This window comes from Strongylocentrotus purpuratus, unplaced genomic scaffold (assembly GCF_000002235.5).
Source record: "Strongylocentrotus purpuratus isolate Spur 01 unplaced genomic scaffold, Spur_5.0 spur5_scaffold_4, whole genome shotgun sequence".
NCBI classification, from domain to species: Eukaryota; Metazoa; Echinodermata; class Echinoidea; order Camarodonta; family Strongylocentrotidae; genus Strongylocentrotus; species Strongylocentrotus purpuratus.
In genome coordinates this window covers 33075433-33099520 of record NW_022145610.1, presented here as the reverse complement: position 1 = coordinate 33099520, position 24088 = coordinate 33075433, and the positions used below count along the sequence as shown (strand labels likewise).

At 36.6% G+C, this 24088-nt stretch overlaps 1 protein-coding gene across 1 annotated transcript in view; it reads right to left on the bottom strand.

Annotated features, from left to right (window-relative positions):
- The window catches only part of LOC100888627, a 201883-nt gene that overhangs the window by 56093 nt on the left and 121702 nt on the right, over positions 1–24088 (bottom strand). The window contains exons 74-94 of the mRNA XM_030997330.1: positions 23118–23246; positions 22327–22454; positions 21541–21784; positions 21171–21249; positions 19885–20027; positions 12916–14166; positions 11928–12062; positions 11333–11455; positions 10609–10737; positions 9475–9600; positions 9003–9122; positions 8433–8552; positions 7602–7721; positions 6903–7040; positions 6070–6315; positions 4354–4491; positions 3734–3859; positions 3148–3270; positions 2364–2479; positions 1256–1490; positions 93–224 (exon numbers count right to left, since the gene is read on the bottom strand). Coding sequence (XP_030853190.1) covers positions 93–224; positions 1256–1490; positions 2364–2479; positions 3148–3270; positions 3734–3859; positions 4354–4491; positions 6070–6315; positions 6903–7040; positions 7602–7721; positions 8433–8552; positions 9003–9122; positions 9475–9600; positions 10609–10737; positions 11333–11455; positions 11928–12062; positions 12916–14166; positions 19885–20027; positions 21171–21249; positions 21541–21784; positions 22327–22454; positions 23118–23246 — 4101 coding nt within the window. The remainder of the gene's footprint in view (positions 1–92; positions 225–1255; positions 1491–2363; positions 2480–3147; positions 3271–3733; positions 3860–4353; positions 4492–6069; positions 6316–6902; positions 7041–7601; positions 7722–8432; positions 8553–9002; positions 9123–9474; positions 9601–10608; positions 10738–11332; positions 11456–11927; positions 12063–12915; positions 14167–19884; positions 20028–21170; positions 21250–21540; positions 21785–22326; positions 22455–23117; positions 23247–24088) is intronic.

The following is a 24088-nucleotide window of genomic DNA, read 5'->3' as shown; positions in this document are numbered from 1 at the left end:
AAACTATGGCACTGTTGCGATTGATTTGAATCAATCATAACTCGTGAGTAGTTTGCCCCTGGTGTATTAAAAATCAATTGTTCATCCAGTACCTGTACAGGTTGTGAATCCATCTCCCATGAATCCATCTTGACATTGACAAGTATAGTTTCCAGAGGTACCAAGGAAGATACAGTCTGAGTTTGTTGTGCAGTTGTCTGTCTCCTCCACACATGGATTAATCACTGTATTCAAGAAAAGAAGAAAGAAAAAAAGTCTTCAAATTTATCAGGTTTCATCAAATCTTTTAGAATCCATAACTTTCTGAAGTCACCAAATCTGTCAGAATCCATCATTTTCAGAAGTCACAAAATATCTGTGAAAATCCATCACTTAGAAAAGCCTTCAACTTTGTACAAATTCATCAATATTTCACTCTTGTAATTTATTAATGGATAATGGGGACAACAGACCATGTAGCATTGTACAATTTTTAAGATGAATCATATTTCCCCATAAATTTCATTCTTCTTATTCAACCAAGCCTCAATTTGCCTACACATACATGTGCAGTATTTAAATGAATTAACTTAAGAAAAGAGAGTATGTGAAATACACCAACTAAGATTTGTATCTGTGTAAAAAAAATGATATAACTTCATTGAAATAATTTCCATTTCAAAGTTCAATGGTAATGTTCAAAAGTACTGTCAATTTATTGACCTAATAATGCTTATCTCTATAAATTGACCAAAAGTTACCATCATGATTTCCAAGGAGGAAAAAATAGAGTTTTCATATAATATCTGGGGGGTGTTTCACAAAGATCCTAAGTTGAACTTAACTCTAAGTTGGACTTAAAAATTATGGAGAGCCATTTGTAGCCTTAAAATAAAATATATTCAAAAGCGAAAATTCAAGTATTTTAGACTTTTTATAAATTCCACATCAAGAACATGAAATCTCCTAGATAATGGAAAATATGAATGAACAAAATCAACTTTTCATGCCTTTTAAAATAACTTTTACAAAATATTTTTAAAGATGCTAATGGCTTTCCATAAATGTTAAGTCCAACTTAGAGATAAGTTCAACTTGGGATCTTTGTGAAACACCCCCCTGGATGTATTGTTAAAGTTTCATAGATTAATTTACTACGGTAATGTTGCTCAACATCAAAATCCTGATTACTCCAAAAGTCTATTGTTTGCAAAAATGGCCTTTGCAGCCTGAAAAAAAATCCGGTACCAAATAACAAATTCTGTTATGGACTAACCTGGCTGTCCAACAAACACAGTACTCCTGATAATGACATTATCTGGCAGGATAATATCATCTCTCCCTTGAAGCCCTGCCAGGAAAGCCACTAGAATCTCATCTTTCGTGGTCGTAGATGTCGCAAGGAAGTCCAGGATGAACTCGACCTCAACTCCCAATGTCTGGAGACGAGAGGTGGAGACGGAGACAGCCGTGTAGTTGGTCAGACCGGCGCTTTGGAGGAGGGTGTCCACCTAGAGGACAAAGTATTTTCAGAGGAAATTAGTGACAGTCAGGATCATTACAGAAACAAACATTGTATTACAGGACAGGAAACATCTGTTGAGGGCAGGAAGAACATCTACTAGTACTCTGAGGTAAAGGATGTAAGTTAATACCCTTCTGGCTCTCATCAGGGACCCGTTTCACAAAGCCTTGTTTCAATGACAAATGACAAAAATCAGTGACAAATCTGTTGATAACCAATCAGAAGCAAGGATTTCAGTAGCTCATAACAAAAACTGTCATTTGTCACTGATGTAAAGTTTTGTGAAACGCCTCCCAGGAGATATACAATTTACATGAATGGAGAGTATTAACATTTGTCTTACAAGAAGGATAATCAAAACACAAAATCAGTGTGCTATTCACCTTGTGGATTCCAAATGACTATATCCAAGAAAATTGTAGACATTTCACTATATTTTTATCTTCCTTCCTTTTTTGAAACAAGACATTTTAGTCAGAAAAGTGAGATGAAAAAAAATTGACGAAAAAAATGGGGGGGGGGAGGGGAATTAGGGAGAAAAAAAAGATGGGGGGGGGGGAGAATTGAGAGAAAAAAATTATCAAAAAAACTTTTCGAGAAAATAAAATTAGAGAAAAACAAATTTCTCAAAAAAAAAACATTTTGAGGGAGAAAAAAAAATTCAAGGGAGAAAAGAAAATAGATCCTCGCAATCGATATCATGTGACGAGCTCTGAACCAATCACATCTCGATATCTGTCTAAGCTATCTAATATCTATATATAATATCACCCCCCCCCCCCCTCCCCTGCCAGTCAATATCTGTATAATATTACATCTTTGTTAATGATCAGACTTAAAAACATATAATTATACTCACATCTATTTCAAGCTGGGGTATGTACAAAGCAAAATCATTGTAAACAAAGTACTGTCCGAGCACCTCCAATCCAGCAATATCAGTGAAGGTCGCAGAGAGAAGCATTGACATGGCAGCTGTGATCAAAATATACATAATATATAATAGGGAAAGTTCTCATCAAAAGGATTCCATTAGTTGTCTATGAGGTGAACCGATCGGTGGTTTTTTTTGACAGATGAATAGTTAGATGGATTGATGGATGGATAAACCAAAGATAGAAGATGGATGAAGAAAGGACTAAATTAATTGATGAAGCGGATAAATAGATTGGTGAGCAGATTGGTGAACAGATATGTGGAACATGGATGGATGGATTGGGGGTAAAATGGAAGAAATGAATTACCACACTTAAACGAGCAGTAAAGTATGACATCGTTTTAAACACAATTTACTAAAAGGCAGTCAATGTACATTTGCATCATATTCCATCATAATTTGTAATAGGCTCTTGTATCTAGCACGAATGTTTAACAATTACAATCCTCTTTCACTATGTTGGTTATCACAATTGTCCTGTCTAAGAATCAGATACATGCATGAGTACAGTTCAAATGAATGCAGTACAGTACATGTATATAAAGCTCTCATAGATAGAAAATAAAACTTATTTGGTCATATGACCAAATTTAATCATTCCTATTTCAGGATGTGTTATATTCATGATTTGTGGGGGAATAGAAATACTAATAGGAAATAAATACTAATCAAAAACTTTTTGAATGATATCTATGCATATACTTACGCAAGCATTGAGAGTTGACGACATAGTAACCTGTCCTGCAGACGCACTGGTATGATCCAGGTAGGTTCTCACATCGGGTGTTCACCTGGCTATCACAAGGGTCATCAAGACATTCATTAACATCTATCAAAGAAATGAAAATAAGGAATGAATAAATACAGTAATGAATCACTGAGGAAGTATTATTCTTTGATTGGTCTCGTAGCATTATCATAATCAAGAATACTTGATGTTCTGAAACACTTTGGCACCTGCATGTAAACAAGTGGCCTTCTGTAAAAAATATTGCTTCAAAAGTATGATTCTTTCAACTTTGAGGATTCTCTAGGTTCATTCTGAGTTGAGCATTGTGTTGCTGTACCTTAGTAAGGGAGGTATTAAATGTGTTTGAAATCATGTTAAACAAAACTTTGTACTTATGTATTCAAGATGACTATACATAGCACACAAATGTAATCTGAAGGCTCTTTCAAAGATTCATCTGTTCTTCATATACCCTGTTTCAATGAAAATAAGTTCTCATCACTCAAACCATATGTTCATAATTCAGTTTAATGGGGAAGTAGACAGCAATACCAATGTATACCTTGGCATTGTCCACTGCTGAGTCCATAGCCATCAGCACAGCTGCACGTGAAGGCTCCGTAGGTGTTAAAACAATCTTCCATCACTGCATCACAAGTACTGATACCTAGTGAACACTCATCAAGATCTGATGTAAAAGGATAAGAACAAAAAATAATTGTGATGATGCTGATGGTTATTGCTGATTTAAAACAAAACATAAAGCTTTGTGATATAGAGCTGTTTTCTATTATTTATGTACTTCAATGTTGTCTTTTACGGACAGACATTTCTCATAGCTTCTGCATCTCCTGTCCAATAAGAACCCTTAAATAATCTTTGATATAAACAAACTTTCATAGACAAGCGAAAGACCAGTGCAAATTGACAACACTTCAGACAATCAGAGAATTAATTACTTTTTGGTTCACAGAAGCCTTCTCTGGATTTTCTCAGTAAAAAGCAATAATTGTGCTTTCTTCTTCAGAGCTCTTGATAGCTTCTAGACCAGAACCATGCACTCTCCATTCTAGTGCTGTGACTAAACTACCATGTTCAGTTTGGTTGGTATATTTTATCTTTTGTTGCCTGTTATACATGAATTCATTTTTATTTTCCTTGAATTGTTATTGAAATACACACCATTACATGATCTGCCTCTGGCTCCTTCAGGGGAGATGAGTCCAGTCTGACAGGTACAGATGTAGCTTCCTATGGTGTCTGTGCAGGTAGCCAGGGGATGACAGTCATTCAGGGTATCCTCTACACACTCATCAACATCTGGAAGGCAACATGAGATATCATTACTGTGTTAAACGCATGGCTAGAAAGGCCTCAATATCTCCAGTGGAACTTTCATTCATCCGGAAACCGAAAGAATGACTTTTTGTTTTGTCACCCATTGCCAATGAGAACGGGATCTACTGAGATAATGCAGCAGTCAAAGGATCAATTGTTGTCCATCTTGCAGAGGGTAAAAATGTCTAACAAGCATTCATTTCAGATATGTTAAATCTATAAGGCCCTTTCTGGGGAGAAGATAATGCAACATTACAAATACATATTTGATAAGGTAAAGGATTACAATAATTGTAAAATGACGATTAGATATCAGGGGTTCTGTGAGAGTTTGGGATCTTGAAAATAAGGTAGGGAGAAAAAACAGGTTATAATTCATTATCAGGAGTACAGTTCAAGCTCAAGACAAGAAAAACCAAGGTTCTGTCTGACTGTATTAACCCTATTTAGCCCGGGGGGGGGCTTGAGAAGCCCCCCCCCTCGACATTTTTCGCGATAATTTTTTAACGCAAGAAAATCTTGCACTGAAATTTTGTGACTTTTTTCTTTCGAGTCTTGCGCAACTTTTGAAAGAAATTTTTCGAAAATCGGACCTACCATTACAAAGTCAGGTGTCCTTTTGTCTTCGCATGTCAGCCCGAAAATCGCTCATTTTTGTGATTTGTGTACAAAACATATGGAAATCTCATTTTTCAAATAAAGAGGTAAAACATTGGTTATTTGGTCTTGTTTAGATTTTAGGTGTTTATTTTGGGTCAAAATAGTTGAATTATAGTTGGAAATGAAATAAAACAACAAAAACAATAAAATACATAAGTTAAAAAAACAAAGAAATTACATAAGAAATTATCAAAACAATAGATAACATAAGGAATAACCCTGGTTTTTCAAATTTTTGTGTTGTATTATTATTCCAAATGGTCTAACAAATATATGTAGTGAGAAAGAATGCTTAAATATGAATAATGTCTGATTTAGAGGCAAAAATGTGAATTTAATGACCTTATTTGCATAAATTACCATAAATATGCAAATGAGTGAATTTTTCAAAAAAATTGAAATTACCATAGTATTCTATACACTTCACTTGACATGTATGCAAATTTTCGCGGCGATCGGGCGTTTCACGGCCGAGATCATAGGGGGGGGCCTGAGAAGCCCCCCCCCCCCGGGCTATGCAGTTTCAAAATAGCCCGGGCTAAATAGGGTTAAAAGGATGAAATTGATATTATTCTAAAATATGTATGTCAAAAGATAAAAGGAAATATTTATTTGTTTTTTATTCACTCATTTATGTCTGGTAAAGGTTTGTGACTGATCATGATTCGGGGACTTGCTATTGATTTGGATCATAAGCAACTCTTTTCAACATTGGCTGGCTGGAATGCTCCCCAGGGAGTGGAGATTATGCATACATTGTGTGCGGGCATGCACTGTATCCAATGACCGGGGTAATAGTATATTTATAAAGCGCTTAGAGACATTTGTATTAAGCGCTATATAAAAGCTAAATTATTATTATTATTTAGTTGAGAGACTAGTTCTGGGATTTGTACTTACTCGTGCACCCAGTTCCATTAGACGTGAATCCATCATTACATGTGCAGGTGTAGCTACCAACCATGTTGTTACAGCTGGCGTTCTCATCACAGATGATACGATTCTCATCACACTCGTTGATATCATTGCACTGGATGCGACCATCACCACGGTAACCAGCATCACATGTGCACATGTAGGACCCGTTCATGTTAGTACACTGGGAGTTGGTGACGCATGCATCTGGTGTGTTACACTCGTTGATATCTGAAAGTGGAGAAATTTGATGCAAAATATAAAGACAAACCCAGGTCAATAAAGAGACAGTACTTTTTAACACAACCATTTAACTTTGAAACAGTGCATGCAGCAAATTAAGCGGGCCTTGTGTAACGTCTATGGGAAGAAATAAGTACCCAGTAGTAAATTTTCAATCCATGGTCATTAGTTGTTGGTGATGTTGGATTATCTAAACACATAAAGCCCGTCTGATTTCCAGATTTGGTATTATTTAAATTAATCAAGGTACATGTATTAGAGGTATGTATATGCAAGCTCCACAGCTAAATTATAGCTCTGTCTCTTTGCAACAGATCTCATGCATTTTTGTATGCCGAACACATCTTAATGTATCACTACACTGAGCTACGTACGCTACTTAATAGACAATAATGCTGTGTACAATAATCAAATATCATAGGTAGATTGTATGCCATTTTTATGCCAAACACATCTTAATGTATCACTACACTGAGCTATGTACGCTACTTAACAGACAATAATGCTGTGTACAATAATCAAATATCACCGCAACTTCTGCTACATCAGTGGTCTCACAACTTCCATTCACTCACCTTCACACTGGAGTCCGTTGCCTTGGTAACCAGCTAAGCAGGAGCAGTTATAACTCCCAGGGAGATCTATACAAGCAGCATTGGTATCACACTCATGACGACGAGTGTCATTCTGAGACAGGGTGCACTCGTTGATGTCTGGGTAGAAAGAAATTAGAGAATTAAATAATTACTGTAATCTTATTCTAATGTACACAAGGAAAACTAGTGATAGATATACAAGTTTAAAGTTACAAGAAATTGTGGCCTTTATATTGAAATTTGTAGAAGAATAATCAGAAAATGTTTGAAAAGATTAAACATTGTTTGTACAAGTATGTTTCTTGAATATTAACTGTGACAAAAATATTTAATTTCAATATATACATGTAAATAAAGCTACATTTACAAGAAATGTGAACAAGAAATGTGAACAAGAAATTTGAGAAAATATCTTATCAGCCATCCTAAAACAAATTCTCTGAAACAGCTGTGACCCTATGACAGCTTGTTTGATTTGTTTTCCATGTAATGATTGAGTAATGAAATATACCCAATTATCTAACAAATTCATTTAAATTCTATGGACAATATGCATCAAAGGGTATAGAGGCACTGAACAAGATCTGCAGCTCTGGATGTAATACTGAATGCCAGATGGGGCCTTGGGGGGGGGGGGGGTATGAGGAGTAAATAGTCTGAACCATATTCCTAACTTACTGATACAGCTGGTTCCAGTAGGGTCATATCCACTGGGGCATTCACAGATGAAACTTCCAGAGGTGTCAACACAGACCGCTGGTGATATGCAGGTGGTGTCATTTACACATTCATCGATGTCTGTTGGGGAAATAAGTTTGATAGAAGTAAATCACAATTGCCCCTTTTCAGGATAACAAAATTAATGAGCAAATATTTAAAATATCAGGAAGTTAACTTGAACAACAAAATAAGATTATTCCTGACGACGGATAGTCAACCTGTTCGAAACGTCAAGCCACTCCTACCACCCATCCTCTCCAAGCGCTATAGTTCTCCTTAGAACTATAAGCTAAGAAAGATAACCAACAGGCTTTTTCAAGACTACACCAACAGTCCTTTTCAGGATTACACACCCTCAAGAAAGATTACCAAAAGTCCTTTTTAGGACTCCTCAATCCTCCCTCTCTCTCTCTCACATGGTGCATCCGGAAGCCTGCTAAAAAATAAGATTACTTGCACAATGAAAAAAATGCTTTGAAAATAAATCATACTGAGTGCAACGACATAATAAAGTAACATATGCAATAGTATGAGTATATTTACAGTGATACATCTAATTTCATTTAACATAATAGTGGTCCTATTCAACCAAAAGAAACGATTTTCATCTTTAATCAGATAAGATACATAGTAATGTAAAGGAATTTTGATAACACTTTTATTACACTATCACCTATGACGTACAGATAATGATGGTACATAAGACAATGATTCTAATGCCAAAAGTATGTTTATTTATGCATGACAAAAATTGTCACTGAATTAATTCCTTAAAAATGAAATACTCACTTTCACAGAATGTTCCATTTCCGGTGTAACCATTCAAACAAGAACAGTTATAGGATCCCTCTGTATTGACACACTGTGCAAACTCATGACAATCATTCCCATTTGAACACTCATCAACATCTGGAAGAGAAGAACAGTTAATAGCTTACATGAATCAACTACAGATCAAGGTATGGAAGTGAAGAAAAGAAGATTCATTACATTATGCACTACACATGACGAGCTAAGGAAAGAAATGTATAGGTTTTTACAACAAGTAAATAGATTCTTTGACAAGAAATGCTCAAAAATCAGTCCTTAATAACAATGTTGTACCTTTTTGTTATTTTAAAACACTCTTTATCTGAATAAGAATTATGCAGAAAATAAGAATTACGCCTTGATTTTATAGAACAGGTTTCCAGCCAGAAAATCACATTTTGGGTCTTTCCAGGACAACTTTGAAAAATCAAGAATTTTCAAGGATTTCCAAGGACCCAAGGAATCCTGTTCATGTTAGTTTTGTTTTTCATAGATTATTATCATATCATAATGGGAAAGTATATGACTTGAATTCTATATCAAACTCACCAAGACAGGTAATCCCATCTCCATCATAACCACTCACACAACTACACATGTAGCTGCCAAAAGAATCGATACACATCGCATTGGTTCCACATATACTGTTGTCAGCACACTCATCGATGTCTGAAAGAGAACAGAAACATGTAGAAATTAATAAAGTTCTCCCATAATTAGTGAATAATGACGAGAATTTGTTCTGAATTGGTAAGTCAAGTAAAACACCTAAAACCATCTTGTATGCTCAAGCCCAATATAATAAAAAGTATTTCACCAGATCATGAATTCATTTATTTATTAGTAAAGAGTCTAAGAAAAAGTATATCAAAATAGAAAAAAAAGGTCAGAAATTAAAGTGAATGAAAAACAAACTCAAAGATTATGAAAAAAGCATTTGTGCAGAGAGTGAGAAAAATATTTAAAAAATACTTTAAAAAGAAGATCTGCACAATAAAATACAAAATTACATGTACATTACCTTGACAAATTGATCCATTTTGTACGAATCCGGTCATGCATTGACACATGAAACCTCCCACTGTATTAATGCATATCTGAGATGCTGTATCACATGTGTTACTTCCATCTTGGCATTCATTGATATCTGATTCAAAAAGAAAGGAATTTAAACAAAAAAATATAATTAAATAAATAATGTGTACCTCACAATGTTTAGGCACAACCATACACTTATGAGAATCCCTTACAGAAGATTTTTCAATTGCATTCTTAAAAAGAAATATTGCTTGTGAACTTAATCATTCAGTATTTCATAAACATACGACAATAACATTTACTTCATGGGACTTATTTTTACCTAATTTTCAATGATAAAAATCAGTAAGAAAAGGTAAAATTTAGTGTGAATTTTTATACAAAATGCAGTCAAGAAATAAAGGAATATCAACGTGCATGCAGGTAGGAAATCTATTCTGTTTGATATGACTCAAACTTTAAAGGTACACACTTCTGTTTATCTTCAAAATCTTTAACTCAGAGCTTATATCAACCCATTGATTCCTGATTTCTTTTCTTCCCATAGGCATTAGTACAGGGCCCCATTTCACAAAACTTGGCATCAGTGAAAAAATGACAGTTTTGTTATAAGCTAGTGAAATCCTTTCATCTGATTGGTTATCAGCAGATTTGTCATTGAATTTAGTCATTTGTCATTGGAAAAAGGCTTTGTGGAGCGGGTCCCAGGAGTCATCCTGTTCCTGCTCAGTGTTATATGCTCTGGCTCAAAACTTTATGAACCAGAGCAATATAACACAGTTTCCTATAGGAAATCTATTCATTCAGATGGTGATATCTCAGCCAATACTTAACCTTTTTAACTGGTTTTCCACATTTGGACATTATTTATTATGCTCTTTCGGAAAATGAAAAAATTGAGAAATTCTAAGAATAGATTTTTATGATGTCACAGCTTCGGTACTTCATGGAAATGGATTAAGGGTATGATACAGAACCTCAATGATGTACGTGACATGAATGTACAAGGTATACAAAAAACTGTATTCTTTATTACGCATCTCTTTACGCATAGTTCTTACGAATGTATGCCTGTCATAGTTTACAAGGTCAAAGGTCAATGATTTGCAAATCTTACCATTGCATGTGCGGCCATCAGTCATAAGGGAATACCCCTCAAAACAAGAGCAGTTGTACCCTCCGATGGTATTGGAACAGTCCTGATTGCACATGTTGCTGTATTCTACATCAGTGCACTCATCAATATCTAGAAAGGAAGGAGAATGGTAATTTAGTTGAATTGAGATTTTAAAGGGAATTGGCTCAATTAGTAAAGTGTCTTCATGTCAATCCACAGATCATGATTAGAAATCAGGGGGATATTTCACAAAACTTGTCATCAGTGATAAATGACAGCTTTGTTATAAGCTACTGAAATGCTTGATTCTGATTGGTTATCAGCAGATTTGTCACTGACTTCTGTCATTTTTCATTGAAAAAAGGCTTTGTGAAACACCTCCCAGCTTGGATTGATGACTCCGAGCTAGTGTTGTCTGTGAAATGAGCCCTCTCCCTGATTCATACATGTAGATGCACACTAGGAAACAGTGAAAAACAATGTGATTGATGTCTCTCATACACGATGTCAAAAAGTAAACTAATCCTGATGCACGTTCAGAAACCACTGCACTCCTCGCCAAGAGTAGAGTGACCCATGTATAGTGGTTCACCTGTACATCCCCATCAGTTATACTGGGGGGAGGGACCCAAGGGTCAAGGGTCAGAGTGATTAAGTTCACTTATCTCTATCCAAGACACAGGCAATACAAAGTAACGAATAGTAATAACGGAATAGTGCTTACCTATACAAGATGTGATGTCGGAGCTGTTGAATTTGTAGCCATTGTAGCAAACACACATCTCCATTCCATTGAGATTAACACAGTCTGCATTGCTACATACAGTACTTATGCAGCTTGTTTCCGCTGAAAATGAAACGGGAGACCAATCTTATTATACATTATTACCTAATTAGCCTGAAAGACGGGTGACTGAGCTTGAAGAGGGGTCATGAGAAGGAGCACCCCTGAAAACAAGATTTTTCTAGAATTAAATATTGTAAAAATAAGGATAAATGAACTGCACATCCTTACTTGGTTGGCAATCATTCATTTTCTATCGAAATTGTTGGAGTGCTATTATTTATTTTGTCTGCTGGATATTCTGTGTTCCAGTCCATTTTCTTCTTCTATTCTGTTAGAATTAAGTTTGTGTCATTAACATAAATCAAGATTATTATGATGCCTGACTGGTTCAAAGTAATGTGACTAGTAATCAATTGTGATTCTTTGTGCAACATATGGCCAGAAGTTTAGCGAACTCTTTGGTACTTGTATCAATATGATTTTTAATCGAGAATGAAATAAATGTGAATTGAATTGAATTGAATTGACTTACGGACACAGTTGCCTTGCAGGTCAGCGATGAAGCCTTCATAGCAGTAGCAACTGAAACCATCTGGGTTCTGAGCTGGGGTGGTATTGTTACACCCCTGGGGGCAACCACTGATACCAAGTGCACACTCATCCTCATCTGGTATAAACACATAGAAAAGATGATAATTAAATGCAAGAGACTTAACCTGTTAACTACTGAATTGTCTCAGTCCCATAAGCTTATTACACAAAACAACTAGTTCCATAAGCTATGGGCTAAAATTACAACATCTTGAAACAATTCAGAACCTTAACCACCATCAAGGTTTTGGAGCAGGGGTGGTGTTGTTACCCTCCTGGAAGCAACTAATGATACCAATGCACACTCATTTTCATCTGGTATAAACGCAAAGTTAGATAACTGAAAAAAGTATATTCATTTCAAATGGAAAATTTTCTTGATACTACTTAATATGACAAAACATCTAGATTCTTAAAATATATCAAAGACAACATGGATATATAAAAAGCATTGAATCCCACATTATTTTTTTGTTAATCTAGAGAAGATGTTGACTTATTCTTAATTCTCTGTAAATCAATACTAATGCCCATAAACACTGATTATGAATACTTTGTATTGTTGTTAACATCAATATTATAATTATCATAATTTTTATCAATTCATAATTACTTCAAAGTGTTCAATATTTTTTTGTTTTTATTCTACTGAATGTGATATTGATATCTTTAGCAGATGCTAACTTACTCTCAAACCAATTGAACCTCAAGTCAACAATATACACACTCAAAAACAACCCCACTGATTACTTCAATTTTGTCAATCATGCCATACTTTTCTATAAATGGGAAACAAATACTCCTATCTAAAGTAGATATCAACTTTTGACCTGTACTGATCATGATTTCTTTACAAATTTCTGCTCTTATATATAAGAGTACAAAATCGCTATGTTTGCGAGATTGTTGTTTCCCCTTCGTAGTCATACCATTGGTAATGATATCTGATGTTGGTAGAGCGGTAGATGTCATATCTGAGGTTATTCCCTCAGTCCTCTCCTCCTCAGTAGTCAGACGATTAGTAGTGATATCTGATGTTGACGACAGAGTTGATGTAAAATCTGAGGTGAAATCTTCTGTTGTTCCTGATTCAGATGTCTCCTCCTCATTAGATAGACCATTGGTTGTGATATCTGATGTTGGTAGAGCAGTAGATGTAACATCTGAGGTGAATTCTTCTGTTGTTCCCGAGTTAGTTGTCTCCTCCTCAGTAGTTAGACTATTGGTGGTGATATCTGATGTTGACGGCCCAGTTGATGTAACATCTGAAGTGAATCTTTCAGTTGTTCCCGATTCAGTTGTGTGCTTCTCAGTAGTTAGACCATTGGTGGTGATATATGATGTTGACGGCCCAGTTGAGGGAATGTCTGTGGTGATATCTGATGTTAAGGAAGCAGTAGATGTAACATCTGAGGTGAATCTCTCAGTTGTTTGTGATTCAGTTGTTTCCCCCTCAGTAGTCAGAACATTGGTGGTGATATCTGAAGTTGACGGCCCAGTAGATGTAACATCTGAAGTGAATCCTTCAGTTGTTCCTGATTCAGTTGTCTCCTCCTCGGTAGTCAGACCATTGGTGGTGATATCTGATGTTGGTAAAGCAGTAGATGTTACATCTGAGGTGAATCCTTCAGTTGTTCCTGCTTTAGTTGATTCCTCCTCAGTAGTCCTTGTCCCTGGCTTTGTTGATTCTGCACCAGTTCTCAAACCTGAGGTTGTGAATCCTGAAGTAGTAGGAGATTGTGATGTTACATCAGAAGTCGATATCTCTGTCGTATCTGCACCAGTACTCATTTCCATAGAAGACTGAGTGGTTGTTGCAGTTGCTGAGATACCTCCTGTACCAACTGTTGTGGTTGAACCTTGAACACTTGTGGTAGTATCCTCAGTAAATTGGACAGTTGATTCAGGGTCAGTTACAGAATTCTCAGAAGTTACATCAATCGTGGTAGACGAAAGAATAACAGTCCCAGTTGAGAGCTCTGTGGAAGTACTCATCTGTGAGGTATATTCCCCAGGGGTTGATGTTACAAATGGTAAGTTATTGGTGGTTTGAATTTGTGAGGTCACTGACTTATCTGTAGTCAAGACCTGACTTGCCATAGAAAATGTAGAAGTTTCTAGAGGAACAGCTGTAGTTACACTGCTTAATGATGAGCCAGCACCATCTGAAGTGTAGAGATCTCGAATAGAACAGAATGAAAAGGGCAAAACAACATTACAATTTGTTGCAAGATTCATTATGCAAACATGACAAAAGTATTAATCTATCAATGGGTAAGCTAGAATGTAATAAGAAAGTGGGGATCAATTGAAAAACTAATCTTGAATAAGCAATATAAGTACTGAAATGAAAATGTTGTGGTCGAGTGCATATGTCACCGGACTGCGGATCACAAGGTCTGTGGTTCGAGTCCCGCCGCGGCACTAATGTCCTTTGGCAAGACATTAATCTACATTTGCCACACTCAGACCAGGTGTGGTAAATAGGTACCGAGTAGAAATATTCCTTGACATGCACTGTGCGCTGATAACAGGTGACGGAGCTAAAGCTAGGGTAATAATTTCCAGAGCACTTTGGAAGTGCATAGGGACGTGATAATGTGATATGTTCTATACAAGAAAGGAATGTTATTATTATTATCTTTATTTTCTCTAGATACAAATGGATCACCTTTTTATGACTGAAGTAATAAAGCAATCATCCATTAAAATGTGTACATTTGAGAAATATGATTTCTTTATCAAATCACCACTGGTGTTTGTTAGAGGGGTGGAAACATAAAATCAAAGCCATACTAAATAATAGTTTATTGTTATAAGTGTCTACTATTGATTTTGACTGCTACCTCAATAATAACAGCTACTTTATAAAACAGGTTTCCAGCCATAAAATCACATTTGGGTTTTTCCAGGACAACTTTGAAAAATCAAGAATTTCCAAGAATTTCCAAGGACCCAAGGAATCCTGTTCATGTTAGTTTTGTTCTTCATAGATTATTATCATATCATAATGAGAAAGTAAATGACTTGAATTCCATATCAAACTCACCAAGACAGGTGATCCCATCTCCATCATAACCACTCACACAACTACACATGTAGCTGCCAAAAGAATTGATACACATTGCATTTGTTCCACATAAACTGCTGTCAGCACACTCATCGATGTCTAAAAGGAAACAAAAACATGTAGAAGTTATTAAGTTCTCCCATAATTATTAAAGAATAATGAGGAAAATTTCTTCTTAATTGGTTAGTCAAGTAAAACACCTATAAACATTTCTAAAAACATCTTGAATGCTCAAGCACAGTGTAATAAAAAAGCGTTTCACTGGATTGTGAATTTCTTTATTTATTAGGAAAACAAGGAGTATATAAAAATAGAAAAAAGACAAACAAACTCAAATTTTTTGAAAGAAGGATATGTGCAGAGATTGAGCAAAATAGTTTGAAACTATCCTAAAAAGAAAAATCTTCTATTATTGTATTGAGGAAACTGCACAACAAAATACTCTTGCAATAAATAATAGAAATAAAACACATGTATGTTACCTTGACAAATTGATCCATTTTGTACGAATCCGGTCATGCATTGACACATGAAACCTCCCACTGTATTAATGCATATCTGAGATGCTGTATCACATGTGTTACTTTCATCTTGGCATTCATTGATATCTGATTCAAAAAGAAAGGAGTAAAACAAAATGACATACAATTAAATAAATAATATGTACCTCACAATGTTTAGGCACAACCATACACTTACGAGAATCCCTTACAGAAGATTATGCAATTGCATTCTAAAAAAGAAATATTGCTATGAACTAAATAATTCAGTATCTCATCAACATACTGTACGCTAATGGCATTTACATCATGAGACTCAATGACACCTAGGTTTCAATGATAAAAGGTAATAAGAAAATATAAAATTTAGTGTGATATGTACAATTTTTCTACAAAATGCATGTCTGGTCAAGAAATAAAGGAACATATGCAAAGTATATGCAGGTAGGTGTTAGGATTCAACCTTTCCCCTCAATGCTACCCGCTTAATTGTTATGTAGATTACAGCATTGGGTTGAATGCATTGCGTAGTTAGGCTCCACTGCACTCTACATACATTGTAGCTCAAACAGGTGATGCATAGCTATAGTGGGTGGGTTGCCTTACGTTGCAGTGTAGTGTCACTATCTGCACACAAGTCATACAGGCAGGACCTATGGGTTGGAGGTGGATGAAAGTTGTTTCATAGGACCTATGGGTTGGAGGTAAATGAAAGTTGTTTCATAGCATTTTGCGCTGCAAGTCCAATTTCCATAGAGAGTCACGATCACCAGAACCGACATTGAGGCCTGCCCCGATTTTCTGCATTTCAGTCAACCAGTCAAACTGTAAGTTTAATCCAAGTTTAATCCATATTTGTATTCCTTTTTATAATGATACATTGGGTGTGTTCATTTGTCATTGAGACAGTCAAGGTCACAAGTGAACCTTTGCATTAGGGATGAATAATGAAGACTGCAAATCATTTCTCTAAAGTAATAATGTAACTCTTTATACATTATATTGTTCATTTCTGAATAATAACTGAAAGTACATGTTCGCAGGATTTGCACTCAGTAATTCAGGCTCTTTTGGATGTTGAAAGGATATTTGTAATGCAATGTAAATCATTATGATAGAAGCCTTTTCTGTAATGCATGTTATTGTATTGCCTGATGATGGTTATAGTCTTGTTAAAAGATATTAAGTAGATGATGAATAATTTAGTATTATTCCGTAGACTATTAATAGCCTGGGTTAATGTTAATTTTAGATGGTGTTCCGGCTAGGACGTACAGAGCAAGTCCGGTATCCAAGTTCATGCCACAATGGGTGGATCTCTACCTGTAACGACTAAGGAGAGATGAAGGTGCCATTACAGATGGAGCAACCCCTTCGTTACACGGGACAAGTTCCAGCAACAGTAACAACTATGGTTTCTTTGTTCCCATGAACAATATTTTATTATCACATCTTGAGTGATTGCATCACTAAAGTGGGTTATTTTATTTATATTTCCAGACGTACGATAAACTTACGACCATTTTCAGTGACGATACTCTGTACAAAGGTGTGATTTTGTGACAGCTTAGAATACAACCTCAGGGTTGGGTTCAATATATATTTTATATCTTTATATGCATTTCTATTGTGATAAGAAGTAATGTAATAAAGATAAGAAGAAGATGATATCCTTTGATACACTTTAACAGAATTTGAATTCGTTGTTTATTGTGTAAATTTCCCTGTGAGACGATAAGAGAGTTAACTAGATCACGAATTAAAGTCACCTGAGTTTACCCAGTTGTGACATTTTGGGGGCTCTTCCGGGAGTCGAACCCGGGACCTCTCGCAGGAATATTAGGTTTTCTTTTAGTGTTTTGAACTGATTGTATATTATAAAACATGTAAAAGGAAACCGCATACATTTTAGAGCGTTAACTATCTCATGTACATTATTGACCTTTTCACTTTTGTGTCTCATTGTTATCTTTATATGAACTAGGAATATTTTGCGATTCTGTAATACAGAACAGGAGTCGGTGGCAAGTATTCAAATCGGCAGAACGTGTTCTTGATTCTCTCTGGTAAGTGACAATTTAGCAATTTGCGCATTTAGAGCGAATTTGGGAAGGGGTTAGTTACCCAGATAGGTTCACCACCTATCAATACCATAGTCCCGCTTTATTGTTAGGTTGGGTTATCAGTATGGAGGTCATTGATGAAAAGTTGATTAACTTAGGTAAGGAACTAGGTTTAGTTGGTGAGACCTTGTTGGAGTTCATTAAAGAAAGAGAACAACAGGCACGTGATGAAAGAGCAGCTGTAAGGGAAGATAAGAAACAAGAATTTGCTTTGAAGCAACTAGAGGGGAATATTTTAGATAAACAGATATCCTTAGAACAGGCCAAAAGGGGAAATGAATCTCAGTCAGGAGATACCAGTCGCGAACACCATAGTTTGACAAGAATCCCAAAGTTACCTCACTTTGATGAAAGTAGAGACAACATGGATGCGTATTTAGAGCGTTTCGAGAGATACGCTAGTAGTCAGAGATGGCAAACAGATTGTTGGGCCATTAATTTAGGTGCACTTCTACAGGGAAAGGCGTTGGAAGTCTACAGTAGGTTGGCACCAGATGAAGCTGAGAATTACTCCAAGCTTAAGGACGCCCTCCTTCGCAGATACCAGATGTCAGCAGATGACTTCCGGAAGAAGTTCTACAAAGCAACGCCAGAGACGGGAGAGTATGCTGGTCAATTTGTTGCTAGGTTAGAACACTACTTCGAAAGATGGTTGGATCTTACGGAGACAGACAAATCTTATCAAGGGTTGAAAGATTTGATTATTAGACAGCAGTTTCTTGAACAGATGAGTCCAGGGCTTGCTATCTATTTGAGAGAGCGTACGCTCAAGACTACTAGGGAGATGACTGACGCTGCTCAGATTTATATCTCAGCACATGGTGGTCATTTCAAGGGTCCAAGACAGGACAACAAAGTAATGACATCCAACAGGTCAGAGAAAAAGAGTGAAGCTTTTCACAGAGAAAAGCCCTTTCACAGTGAGAAGCCCACCAATCGGAAGGCGATTGGGCCGTGTTATTTGTGTGACCAAATGGGTCATCTTGCAAGAAATTGTACAGTAACTTCTAAGTCAAAACCTCAAAAGGTTGGAAGTTTTGTAGCTATGGGATTAAAATCCCATAATCCTAAGAAGTCATCAGGTAAGGACAAGTCTCAAACAAATCATGAAAAAGTTGATGAGGTGAACAGACTCTTATCTTTTGAATGTCCAACATGTTCTTCTTCCCAAGATTCAGGGGTTGACAAAGATACAACACAGGTCGAGAGTGTTGGGATGTTTGTCACGATGTCTGCCGCCGGGATGGAGCGGACTAGACCGTCAAGGAAACAGAGGAGGAAGAAAGTACTGGAAATGTGTGCGGCTTGTACAGGTAAGTTGCGTGCACTCATGCCAGTTAAGGATGGAATTGTTAATTCTCAAACAGTTTCAGTTCTTAGAGACACAGGTTGTTCTTGTGTAGTGATTCGTAGGAGCCTAGCCGCCAAGGATCAGATGACAGGAAAACACAGGCAGTGTATTCTCATCGATGGCAGTGTGCGTTGGTATCCTACTGCTAAGGTACATGTTGACAGTCCTTTTTATGTAGGCTGTGTTGTAGCTTTGTGTATGAAATCACCAGTGTTTGATGTGATTCTAGGGAACATCCAAAATGTTCTCCCACCCAATGCTCCGAATCTGAACTGGGGGTCGTCTACTTCAGGCCATGATGATCAAGGTAAGAATTTATCTGAGGTAGGGATGGCAGTTGAGACGAGATCCCAGGTTAAGGTTAGTAAACGGAAACAGACTCCACTGAAGGTAATGTCTCCTATCCCAGAAGTTTCTCCTGATGATATTAGGAAAGCGCAGTTAGCAGACCCTACGCTGAAGAAGGCGAGAGAGCTCGCGGAGTCTGAAGTTAAACGGCAAAAATAAAGACAAAAAATGCATAAACGGTTCCTATCAAGATTGATTGGTTGGTTGGTTGGTAAGTTGGTTTGTTTCACCTGACCAAAAACAAAGCATGTGTATGCTTGTAAGTAAATGTCCAGGAGGTTAACAGCTTTAAGTTCTCTTTGAGGGACTTGGTAATAAAGATTAATGCCTAACCAAAGGGCACTAACGCATCAACTGGGCTTTGAACTCAGGACCTCCCAGTTACAAGACCACTGCTCTACCATTGAGCCATCGTGTCTCCTTTGAATAAATCCAGTAGTGTGTCATTCTTAATTCCTCTAATCCCCCCACAAGCTCAATGATTATGCGCTCCCCTCATAACTTACTTGTCTGGGATGATGTTGTGGTGTTGGTCATCTCAGTGATGTTTTCCGTTGCCATGGTACTCCCCTCCAGAGTAGTAGCTATAGTAGGAGGCCGAGTGCTAGGAGCCCTCTCACAAGTATCTCCCTCATAACCACTAGGGCACCTTCATGAACAAAGCATTATACAAGGTTTTAGTCATGATTGTGTGACCTGTAGTATCACTTGTGCATGAAACACATATCTATAATTGTTGTTTAGATGCAAGTAGGCAGTAGCTGAATGTAGTATAGGATCATGAAGTGCCCTTATAGCTCTCAGCAAACAATATTCAATGAGCCTTTAATCAGTATATCACCTGCATCATCTGCTCAGAGCCAGAAAGGCATCCTAGCATTAACTCTACAGTTGAGCATGTATGTCAACAAACATGTATCAATTGGGAATCAGTGCCCTACTGACCCTTAGTTGATAATATGATTCTGGTGAAGTTTTTTTCTGAACTATCTGGACATCAGAGAAGCTGCTAAACTATGTGTAGCTCATTAGTCTTTGGTTCATAAGCACAAGGACAATAAGTCTGTGGGATCTATGTACTTGGTTTAAAGGTAATACAAAGTTTTGGGAAATTTTGAAAATTAGCTGGATAGTGATTCTAAGCACTAGAAAATTCAGCCCCTAAAACAATTTTCAAATACACCAGTTTACAGTTGTGTGCGCCATTTTAAACAAAGCCAATGACCTAGAGGTCATGTATTTATGCGTAAATTAAGATTGCGCCCATGCAAATTTTGATGATATCACTGCCTACGCGCTGCGTTGTGCGCGCACATCATTATTTGCATGGGCGCAATCTTAATTTACGCATAAATACCAGAGGTCAGAGGTTATTGGCCCTGAATTCAGGGCCAATGACCCGAGGTCAACTGTCTGCGCATGCGCACTGATACAACTGTAAACTGGTGTATAGCGCCTATGGCCATACAATGGTAGCTGCGACCATGAAAATCCAAACGGGAATAGCTAATCGGTCGATTTTAGTCAAGAAACATTGTTTTATAGCTTTATTAATATCTTGACCTTGAGAGGGAGCTATACAACATAACGAGATTATTATTTACAATTTCATAACTTTAGACTCAACCGCGACAACGATCACTGAACATTTGAACCAAATTCATGACCCCATACCAAAACTTTGTATTATACCTTTAAGTCCACTGTGCACTTTAAAATCTGAATACAAGTAGGGAGATGGGTAAACACATGTAACTTTATATGAAAAGAATAAAAATGAGCTTATACTCACTGGCAGACTTTCAATCCATTCTGCAAAGAACATGTTCCTCCATTGAAACAGAAAGTGTTTGTGCACTCTTGGGTAATTTCTGAAAAAGTCAAACAATATCATCAAATTACAGTATTTCTTTGACAAGAATAACGGATGCACTTCCAGGTTTTCAAAACAATTGGCTTTGTCTGATTTTAACTTTAGGTTAAATACAGGTATGTATGAAAGCCAAACAATGCAATTGAATTCTAATGTTTCCTAACTGAGTAAAATTCAAATATTTCTGCCTGAAGTATTGAATTAAATACCAACTATTTACATGTACACTGTAAATGCAGTACCGGTAGTACAATACTCGGAAGAATTTAACAGTGAAATGTCTACTTACTGGTGAATTCCACAGAGTTAATATCTACATTGATATTCCCTTGAGAGGCAATGCCTGTAGTAAGAATGACACCAGTCTCAAGGGTGTTCACAAGGAGAGCTGTGAGGGAGCTGCTTGAAATATTGACCGACTGGGTGAAGGAAACATAGTATGTCGCCACCACACTGCCGTTGGTGAAACCAGACACCGTGCAAGACTGGAAGAAGTCTTGCAGGTTTGGCTCCAGTAGGAAGAGATATCGTATCTGAAATGGTTACATAAAAACACATTCTTTTATCTCTCTTTTTTTTCTATACCATGCACATGAACATCTATTTATCCACAAACCTCTATACGGCAAGCCAAAATTTAAGATACATGCCAGCAATGGGTGATTTAGTTCTTAAACAGCATTGGTAAACTAACAGTGAGGTATAAACATAAACAAATTGCCACAAAGTAATCTAATTATTTTTTACTATCGAATATCCAAAAAGAGCCGTCATAAAAATGAGAGAAAAAAAGAGAGTACTTCTGACACTATCATGCAAGATTATTTACATGCATACAAAGAGCAATCTGAATATTAATCCACTACTGAATTTCCTCATTGCCACAGGCTTAATACAGGAGTCTCCTGGTTCAAGTAAGTAACAGGTTAAACATACTTTCCTGCAAGATTTATTTGTACAAAAACAATTGGAAAACAAAACCACAAAAATGTATATTAATGAGCTGACTAACTCGAAAGATACATTGCAGAAATCATCAAATGATACACTGTACATATTCTGTACATAAACTTACCGCATTGCTGACTAAGAAAGCTAGACTCGAGTAAGCCTGGCTAGAGGAGTCAGTGAGGTCTGAAGTGAAAATAGCTGGGAGACCGCTGATAAAATTGACAGTGAGCTGGCCACGGTATACTTCATATACTGTGTTGGGAATAAAAGAGGTTGATAGACTTAATATCTACCTTAGATAAGTAATTCTGCAAAGGTAAATGGTCATTTGGTGCAATGTCATTTGGTGTGTTTGTTTTACCAGACTGCTAAGAAAGCATGGGTGTGCTTGTCAGTAAGCAACCAGGGGACCAACGGCGTTAAGTCCTCTCCGAGGGACTGAGTAATGAGGATTAATGCCTTACCAAAGGGCACTAGCACATCGACTTGGTTTCGAACAAGGGGACATCCAAGTTATGCAACCACTGCTACATGTATCTACCACTGAGCTATCACGCCTCCTTTGTCCCACCCAACTTCTATAAATCATTGTTTACTTGTCTTCACTGAGATCATCAATCTCCATATCTTATTTTCCCTTTGCCAACCAGTCAGTTTCTAATTTGGGCTGTTAACTTTTAGTCTAAACTTCTTTAAGGTGTGCTTCAGTTACCATGGAACTGAATTTTAGACAAAATATGCACTCAACAAATCGTAGCAGCTTATTGCTCATTACATCTTCTGATAGACTATTTGGAAATTTTACAGGGGTGGTAGTTTTGTGAGCAAAATTATAATGCACCTGTTTCACACAGACTGTATTTTGACTACCTGGGACTACAGACAGGATCAGCCTACAAACTACTAGAGACTTACATGTGCATACTCCATCATTAGCAATGTAACCTCTATCTATCATGCAGTCACAAGAATAGCTTCCGGCAGTGTTAACACACCTCTCTCCTTCATTTGTGCATGACGTGTCATTCAGGCATTCATTGATGTCTGTGTAGAAGAAAGTAATGTTGATAAATACGATACATCTCAAACAGATGTGGATATGATCAGAAAAGCAGAAAAATAACATAAGGAAAATTGAAGCAGGAAAGTTTATTGGATTACCAAACATCGGGGAAGAAAGTACTGTAACTTCAAATTATTTTAATAGTCATATTACAGTTACTCAAGTGTGGGCATATAGAAGGCGGCACACGGACGTACGCACAGGAGTGTTATACCCATTATCTCAGTGTTATGTAGTGATCGGCAAGTTGTCTACTTCTTGGACGACTATATACCCACGCATGAACATCTTTCAAATATATGACATCTTTTTGCCTAAAAAATGATTGGATTATTAAAGAAGACCTTGACTGCCAAGTGATTACTGTAATACCCAAAGTCAGGTTTTTATTTATCTTATTTTTACTTTTCCTCAGAGTATGCCATCCATCATCTTTCATATGAATATAAACAAGTTTTGCCCAAAACTGAGTAATTCTTTCTTTGCAAATGAAGGTCTTAGCTACTTAAAAAGCTAAAACTTGAATTTCTCCTTCAAGAATATTGATAAAATGTGAACACTGATATGAAGGAACAATGTTTTCATTGAAACTCTTTTCATTAAAATAAAATAAAAATTGATTAAAAATCTGTCTCTAGCAATGAAATTCGAGATATATATTCTTAAACTTGGTGTCATTTTAAAAGTTAACATCTCATGTACATGCTCCACAATGTACTGCCATATAGTATACCAGGGCTCTGACTCATAGAGACTTGCCATTGATCTGTTTGGATCTCTAGTCCTCAATCAATTGCAAGTTTACAATCTCCCATATCTTAAG